General features: G+C 38.6%; 1 protein-coding gene across 1 annotated transcript in view; it reads left to right on the top strand.

The window, feature by feature from the left end:
- Positions 1-338: 338 nt before the first annotated feature.
- The window catches only part of LOC117250604 (uncharacterized), a 32,315-nt gene continuing 23,099 nt past the window's right edge, over positions 339-9,554 (top strand). The window contains exon 1 of the mRNA XM_033616609.2: positions 339-549. Within this exon, the coding sequence (XP_033472500.1) occupies positions 430-549 (120 nt within the window). The 5' untranslated portion in view covers positions 339-429. The remainder of the gene's footprint in view (positions 550-9,554) is intronic.

Raw genomic sequence — 9,554 nt, 5'->3', positions numbered from 1 at the left:
TTTGTGTACATTTTAGACTTTGTTCAAACTTTATCTATATGCTATTTGAGACCAAAAGATAAGTTCTGTGAAATATCGGATTTTTGACAGTTCATGACCTTAAACATATCAGTAAGTGAGTAATACACAAACCAGGCAGTGTTGTTACGAAATCCTACGCTCACAGCAAAACCTGAAATCACCTTTGAACCTGCCTAGAGGAACTGGCAGTGAAATATTGCTTTCCTAACTCTGGGCGAAAATAATGAAACTTGTGTAAAAATGTTTTTATGTAAATAATGGAAAACCCAGAAACTTGTAATCCTGTCACCAGCAGCTTTTATAAAGGCCAAGAGGCTCGATGAAGCTCAGTCATTGCCGCGTTCGTGCAGCTGTCACCTGAGATCTGTTTTTTCCATTTACATTTTGAAGCTGATCAGCTGTAGCATCATGAATCTGTGGATCAGCAGTCATCTCCTGGTGGCGGGGCTGTTGCTGAGCACCTCGGCTCTGACGCCTGAAGAATGCCAATCCTTGGTCACACCTCTGTCTCTGGCTGACCGCTCAACAGTAAGCCCTCGTCTGACTCCTTTTAGTTTCTTTATTAGGTATTAACATTCAGGTGTTGAAGCAGTATTCAACCTTTTGAGAGCTTCTTGCTCAGTTTGGGCCTCTTATGGATTAGCATTACCATTACATTCAAGTCAGAGCTCAGCATTTAGTTATCTTAAAAGTAAATACACTACAACAAAGTACAATGAAAAAAAAAATATATATATATATATATATATATTTATAATATATATAGAATACTACCTGTGTCTTCCCTCATATCGTGACACTAAACATTGTAGTTGGTCTGAGTTATACAGCTGAGGAGGTATTACTGTGATGAAAGGACGTGTGTGTGTGTGTGTGTGTGTGTGTGTGTGTGTGTGTGTGTGTGTGTGTCTGTCTGTGTGTCTGTCTGTGTGTCTGTCTGTCTGTCTGTCTCTGCATGTGTTTGAATATGTATGTTTGGTCTGCTAATTTTCCAGGGAGGAGACAACACTGTTTAGCGTTTGAGATGTTAACTATGGATGGGGACCGAAATCCAGTACTAAATTAGTCCTGGGGGTAAATTATGAAAAAGCGTAGTGTTAATAAGCTCTGACAGTATGTTCTTTTATCGGTACTTTTACACATTTTGGTTCAATTCATTATCATCCTGCAACCTCTCATGTGCACTCTGTGCCAGGGCTGAACTGCTCCACATACACACACATCCACACATACCCGCACACACATACACAACACGGTACTCTGTGAACAGCTGGGCAAAAACAAAGTGAAGATAACTCAAAAATTATTCGTTACTGTAAGTGCAATTAAAGCATGTAAGAAGCCAATAATTTATCAATACATGTGTTCAGCAAGCTTGAACATGTAAACATGCAGACAGCGATATTCAATATGGTCCGTCCACAGTCTCTGATCTACTGTCACTAACGTTATACCTTACATGCTGATTTAGACAGCATGCTAGTTTTGCTGATAGCGAGTTGGTACTAATAAGCTAAAATGCTGTCTGTTTGTAGACTAATTTAGTTTGACACCTATCATAAAATTGGGCAGATACTTTTAAACTTAGCTGCTGGCTGAGACAAACAGCCCAAAGAGGGGGTTGGTATTAGTGTTCTTCAGTTCTGTGCCGTAAGGGTCCATAGTCATACCTGTAAATGTTGTGGATGTTCTGTGGGGTGTACGGATTCAAACAGTCAGGCTCCAGGCCTGGATGTTGTATCAAACATGTAGGATGAACTGGAACCTGGTCTGTTACCCCAAAACCTAATGGGTAAATTAGACACAAGGCATACTGTTTTATAAGTAATCAAATAAAGACTCATCAATTATAAGGCTAACCTACCCTTTAACTGAGGAGACGCCCTGCTTTTTCTCCATGCTCATATGCAATGCCACGTGTTTTGAGTAATAATTTCTCTGCCTCCTTTGTTGATAAGAGATTGAATTCTGTCTGTGTTTCAACCTTTTCTTTGTACAGTTCTGCAGTTGGAGTCAATGCATAACGTTTATCTAGATCAGCTATCGATTTTAACAGTTCTTCTTTTTGTTGATTTCTTGTCCTGTTAATATGTGCAGAATATGAAATGATCTTGCCTCTAAGGACCGCCTTAAGAGTCTCCCAGAGTAATCTGGGGCTAATATCAGCAGTTTGGTTGGTTTCTAGGAACAACTCTATAGCTTGGGTGATACAGGTACAAAAATGAGAGTCTGAAAGAAGTGTTGAGTCAAATTTCCAGTGACGGAACTCTTTGGGTTGGGATTCGAAGTTCAAATCTAGAGCTAAAGGAGAGTGATCTGAATTCACCCTTGCCAAAGTAGTCAGTATAGACTACTGTAGAAAGAAACGATTTATCTATGATAAAATAGTCTATGCAGGAGTGAGTCTTATGAACATGTGAGAAAAAGGAGAACTGCTTGTCTGTTGAGTGTAGAGATCGCCAGGGGTCATATTGTTCACAGTACAGTTGTTTGAGGTGCACAAAATTTAAAGTAGTTACAATGAAACCAATTTGGAACTAATGAGGAACTAACTATTAGTTAATGGTCAGTTCTTCAGTAACTCCTGATCAAATTTCAGTAGTTACTGAGGAACTAATGAGGAACTAACTATTACTTAATCATTACCTACCCTTTTTGTGTACCCTAAAGTAAAGTGAGACGGTAATGATAATGGTAATGATTACTGAATCATTACCTACTCATTAGTTACTCTTTTTGTGTACCTAAAGTAAAGTGAGACATCACAATGATTAGGTAATGATTACTGAATCATTACCTAATCATTAGTTACTCTTTTTGTGTACCCTAAAGTAAAGTGAGACATCAAAATGAGTAGGTAATGATTTAGTACTCATTACCTACTCATTTTGATGTCTCACTTTACTTTAGGGTACACAAAAAAGGTAGGTAATGATTAAGTAACAGTTAGTTCCTCATTAGTTCCTCAGTAACTACTCCTCTGAAATTTGATCAGGACTTACTGAAGAACTGACCATTAACTAATAGTTAGTTCATCATTCATTCCAAATTTTTGGCTGATTGAGCATGTTGAGTCGGCAGCGGAGCTTGTCGATGAGAGAGATCCCTCTGACTGGCTGTTCAGGTGTTATATCCTCTTCCCTGTAGCAAGCGAATCTGCCTGTAGTGAAACCGGGGCTAACCGGTGTTTCCTCCTCAGGCTCCACTTCACTCAGCTGCCCGACAGATCCGCTGCTTCTTCCCACTTTAACCTCAATAACAAACCAGAGCTAGCTGGGAGCGGCTAGCGGAGCGTTAGCCGCAGCATGACCGGAGGGAAGCAGCCAGTTAGCCTCCGCTAGCTTCCCAGCTAACGTTAGCCCCGGCTCTCCGTTTGGATCCAACCGGAGCACCGAGCCCTGGTTTGTTATTCAGGTTAAAGTGGGAAGAAGCAGCGGGTTTGTCGGGCAGCTGAGTGAAGTTGAGTGAAGTGGAGCCTGTGGAGGAAACACGGGGCGCATCTGGATGTAATAGTCCGTGGAAGTGCTGCGGTGCTCGGCTGCACAGATAGGAAACCCCTCGGCTGACAGGATGTATCACTCTGTCACTCCACGCTACTTTGTTGATCTCATGCATTCAACGGACTTCCGGTTTCCCTTTTTGCGTTATTTCCTTTCACGCAGGCGCAGAACGTATGTGCTACTTGGCCGTCGGATGTAGTCTTCTTTTTTTCCCCCACAACTTTATTTAAGACAGGAAGTTTACAGAATGCAGATCTTCAACATTACACATATATGTCATATAACAGGGGCCAGGGGGGATAAGAGTTTACAAGAAAATATTAAAAATATAAAATGTTTTCTATGTGTAAACTTACATTTGTGAATGTGAAATCTTGCCAAAAGTAAGATGAGATTAATAATAAATCTTTCAATGGGTTTTGCCGTATTTCTGTTAAAGTCAAAAAGTCCAAACAGCACATCCCTCCAAAACTGCTTAAATTATTTTTTAATATTATCCGCAATAAAATTACAAATATCACTCCAGAGTCTTTTGACAATGGGGCAGTGCCAAAATAAATGAGTAACAGTTTCAAGCGTTGGGTGTAGTCTTTGTGGTGTGTTCAAATGTAACTGACACAGGGTGACGTGAGGCGACGTAGACGATGCAACAGTTGGCTTTCGTTGCCGCTAGTTCTTTGATGTCGGTTTGGTGTGTCAGCACCTTGTACAGAATAACATGGATGGTCATATTAATGTGTATGTGGTCTGAAAATAATTAATTAAACTCTTCGCAAGAATCCTGCCGTCTGTGATTTTATTTGTTAATGAACTAATTGTAAAGATGATGATGAAGTAATGAAAGACTACTTATTATGTGTCACTTTACTTTAGGACATAAAAAGGTTAACTAATGGACGGGTTATTGAGTAATGATTCTGTACTGATGAAGTAACTAGTTCACTAATTATTAAGTCGTGATTAACCCCTCTGTGAAATTTGATCATGAGTTAATGAAGAACTGACCATTAACTAATAGTTAGTTCCTCATTAGTTCCTCAGTAGCTACTCCTCTGAAATTTGATCAGGGGTTACTGAAGAACTGACCATTAACTAATAGTTAGTTCCTCATTAACTACTTCTCTGAAATTTGATAATGAGTTAATGAAGAACTGACCATTAACTAATAGTTAGTTCCTCATTAACTACTCCTCTGAAATTTGATCATGAGTTAATGAAGAACTGACCATTAACTAATAGTTAGTTCATCATTAGTTCCTCATTAGTCCCTCAGTAACTACTCTAATTTTATGTACCTTAGTTCCTCAGTGACTACTCATTAGTTCATCATTCGTTCCTCATTCGTTCCTCAGTAACTACTCTTATTTTGTGTAGCTTAGTTCCTCAGTAACTACTCTTTCGTTCCTCATTAGTTCCTCATTCGTTCCTCATTAGTTTCCCAGTAACTACTCTAATTTTGTGTAGCTTAGTTCCTCAGTAACTACTCATTTGTTCTTCATTAGTTCCTCATTAGTTACTCATTCGTTCCTCATTAGTTCCTCAATAGTTCATCAGTAACTACTCTAATTTTGTGTACCGTAGTTCCTCAGTAACTACTCATTAGTTCCTCATTAGTTCATCAGTAACTACTCTAATTTTGTGTACCGTAGTTCCTCAGTAACTACTCATTAGTTCCTCATTAGTTCCCCAGTAACTACTCTAATTTTGTGTAGCTTAGTTCCTCAGTAACTACTCTTATTTTGTGTAGCTTAGTTCCTCAGTAACTACTCTTTCGTTCCTCATTAGTTCCTCATTCGTTCCTCATTAGTTTCCCAGTAACTACTCTAATTTTGTGTAGCTTAGTTCCTCAGTAACTACTCATTTGTTCTTCATTAGTTCCTCATTAGTTACTCATTCGTTCCTCATTAGTTCCTCAATAGTTCATCAGTAACTACTCTAATTTTGTGTACCGTAGTTCCTCAGTAACTACTCATTAGTTCCTCATTAGTTCATCAGTAACTACTCTAATTTTGTGTACCGTAGTTCCTCAGTAACTACTCATTAGTTCCTCATTAGTTCCCCAGTAACTACTCTAATTTTGTGTAGCTTAGTTCCTCAGTAACTACTCATTTGTTCCTCATTAGTTCCTCATTAGTTACTCATTAGTTCCTCATTAGTTCATCAGTAACTACTCTAATTTTGTGTACCGTAGTTCCTCAGTAACTACTCATTAGTTCCTCATTAGTTCCTCATTAGCTCCCCAGTAACTACTCTAATTTTGTGTAGCTTAGTTCCTCAGTAACTACTCATTTGTTCCTCATTAGTTCCTCATTAGTTACTCATTCGTTCCTCATTAGTTCCTCAGTAACTACTTTAATTTTGTGTACCTTATTGTAAAGTGTTACCTTAATTTGTTATCTCCAGATAACAAAGATTGTTATCTCGAGATAGCGACTTATTAATTCGTTATCTCGAGATTATCTCGTGATAACGAATTAATTAATTCGTTACCTCGAGATAACAAAGATTGTTTTCTTGTGATAATTGTCAAGTCTGATGATTACGCGCTGGTTAATGTGATCGTCCTGATTTCAGCCTACAAGAGCTGCCACTGGTGTCCCAGGGAGGTGAAAATGGCAGATCACATTATTATCACGAGAAAACAATCTTTGTTATCTCGAGATAACGAATTAATTAATTCGTTATCTCGAGATAACAGTGCACAAAAAAAAAAGAATAATACATGGCCGTTCTCTTCTTCCGTAGAGATGCCTCTTGCCTCTTACATTGCTCTTCTTAATGGGTTCTGTTGACTATTTAATCTGCAATTTCCTATGACCTGTATCCAAAACACACACCATGTGAAACTGTACGTGGGCAACTGTGCACTCAATGGGTCTCATTCATGAAACGTGAGCAGAAGGAATTTGTGTGTAAACTGTTCGCAGATGGAAATTTATGTGCATGTCCACATTCATCAATATTTTAGTAGCTCCGATCTTTTCGTAGCTACTAACAAAATCTACTCCTGCTCCTGACCACTCGTAGTGCTTGTGTAAATTTAGTAAAGCACATAAATATTGCTTGTCACTATTGGAAATTCCAATTTTAATTCGTATTGCGCTCTGTTATGTACAGAATACACAGATGCCTTTGAAACACGTAATCTAAGCATGACAGAATATTACAAATATAACACATTTAGTTAAATTAGTTGGCAATTAGCAGGTTTAAGATCCAGATTAGGTTCATGACTGTGAATTATCTATGTAAATCGACTCAATAGATTACACGTTCTTTCTACATGTTGAATGATGATAATAAAAATATCCGTAAGGACAGCCGGATCACAGCCTCTTCAGCCTCAGTGCCTGGGTTCAGCAGGGGCAGCAGGAGCAGCAGGTGGTGGAGCCACGAAGGAGCATGTGCCAGCTGAAAGAATTATTTGAGACAACACGTTTTTTCATTTGAATGAATACGTCTGATTTGAAAAATGTTTAATTTACGTTGTATAAAACAGAGCTTTAGGCTATTAAGATCCAAATAATTCGAAGACAATGCATACAAACTGCTGTAGGCTATATGTTATCCGTATCATTTGTTAAAATAAATGTTAAATAGCTCTACATTCCGACAGCCATCACTGATTTAGAGTTTATCCATTACGCACAAAACAACTCTGGTTTCCCATTCCCACTTCATTCAAAACCCCACAAATGGATCTTCTTTTTGTTTGGTGACCACTACGCTATCAGTGATGATTTTCATAATGTATTATGATACAACACCTTACCGTCTGGGTTTGATGTTGACTCCAGTGGAGGCATGTCGCTGTCTCCATCAGGAATAATTCCTGACAGAGAGGTCTCCCCAGTTATGCCAGCGATGCGCTCGTCTGCAGCAGATACTGTAGTTGTGACTGTGAGCCTCCTCCTCCTGTGGCTGCTGTATTTTTTTTTGTGTGTGCTTATGCATTTCTTTGCCTCCAGTTTCTTATCAAACCATTTACGCTACACCTTTGACACCTCTGGTTCTTTGTACTACTGAGACAACATTAACAGCATCTGTTACCTCCATCCAGGCCTTCGCTTTGCCTGTCCCTGTCACACCACTACTAACTGAAGAAAATAAAATGTTTTCTTAAGTCCACTTCACCCAAAATTATTTCGATCTCCGCTTCGGAAAAATTCTTTTTTCTTTCTCTCTCTCTTTTTTTGCCATGACTGACAGGTCAACTGGATGCACCTACACCTTCTTATGTGGTGGTCATTTGCTATTCATGGGCAGGGATTTATGCTAATTGATGATTACCGGGAGCGCGCTGTCACTTTACGATGGATTGGCATTCATGATCATACACACGTGTTGACGAGCGTGGCGTTCCTGAATCTGGAGTAGGTTTTTAGTAGCATAGGCTTTTATGTGCACATCTACACACAGATTTACTCACTTTTCATGAATGAGACCCAATGGGTATGGACTAGTAATATTTATATTAACACTTATTCTTCAGTGTGGCTTAAAATCACCACCTCACCCTCTGTGTTGCCAATTTTCCCTGCCTCCAGATGTCCGTATACAACACATTCTCACTCCAACCTCATCACATATTGATGTTTGGTCATGGACCTTCCACATTCAGATATGAGATGAAAGGTACTCTGGATCGATGGTTGTTGACGTTCTTGGACGCAGTGTCAAGTTCTGCCTGTTACATGCATTGTCTTCTTTCAAAATACATTTCTGTTTTCACAGGAAATATACAGTTTGCAAACAGTCTCTTTCAAAATAAACATACTACGTAAGTACAACACCGCCAATTGACGTTTTTTTGCCTTCAACAACTAATGCATGTGGTTGGGTTTGGGAAAAAAGAACAGCGTTTGGCTTTACAATCTTATAGGATGCGAAATGACCACGACCTATTAACACCGCATTCCGTGGTGGCAGCACGTAATGGGTTGAAATTACGTGCTGCCACCACGAAAACAATGCCAATGTAAAGTCAATTAGGGTCCTCTCCCGTGGTGGACACACGGATTCCCTGATTCAATCACGTCACGTCAACCTCGTTTTCCTCAATGATATCTTTAACATTCCTGTATACACACAAAAACGCGGAAGTGTTCTTGATATTAAAACGGCGAATACATTCCCCTGTTATAATTTCCCACCAATAATAATAATAATGATAATAACGTGATAGTTCGGCTGTTCTAGATATTTGTTATAGCCTATTCAAATATTCAATCACAAAAACGCCGTTTCTAGAGAACTTGCTAAAATATCTGAAATGAACCATCATGCCTACTTTTTCTTAACATATTTCATCTAGGTGTCATTACTAGTTCAGCTTTACTAGACATTTGATATACTCAGTAGATGTATCTTTTTACGACCCTGTTTTACAACAAGCCGCAAAAAACCTACCGTTCCAAAAACGCCGTTTTTAGAGTACTATCTAAAATAACTACGATTAGCCAATATCCTTGCTTTTTTCCTTAACATAGTCCATCTAGGTGCAGTATAATAACTACTTCAGCTTTACTAGATATTAGATTTATTCAGTAGATCTAGCTTTTTACAACCCTATTTTACATGCCGCAAACGAACCTACTGTCCCAAAAACGCCATTTCTAGTGTATTAGCTAAAATATCGAAAATTAGCCGACATCTTTACTTTTTCTTACCATAGTTCATCTAGGTGGAGTGTAATAACTAGTTCGGCTTTACTTGATATTAGATATATTCAGTAGATATATCTTTTTACAACCCTATTTAGAGCTCTACTTTGCAAATCAGAAGAACTACAACTATGTTGCTGATATGTACCAAACTGCATGGCGCGGTCCCAGGGAATTGTAGTTTTTTAAAAATCTAAGTGTTTTTCCCAGATTTGGAAGTTGTAAATACTGAATTGAGAGTACACTGTGGACTTTAAGGGGATGGTAAACACATTTGTGAAATCAGATTTTAAATATCTAATTTCTAAATGGGTGAAAATTAATTGTATCCATATTTTATCCATATCTGACAGCACCCACAGTTGTTGAC

The sequence above is a fragment of the Epinephelus lanceolatus genome, chromosome 16, assembly GCF_041903045.1.
Source record: "Epinephelus lanceolatus isolate andai-2023 chromosome 16, ASM4190304v1, whole genome shotgun sequence".
NCBI lineage: Eukaryota > Metazoa > Chordata > Actinopteri > Perciformes > Serranidae > Epinephelus > Epinephelus lanceolatus.
This window is presented reverse-complemented; position numbering and strand designations above follow the sequence as displayed.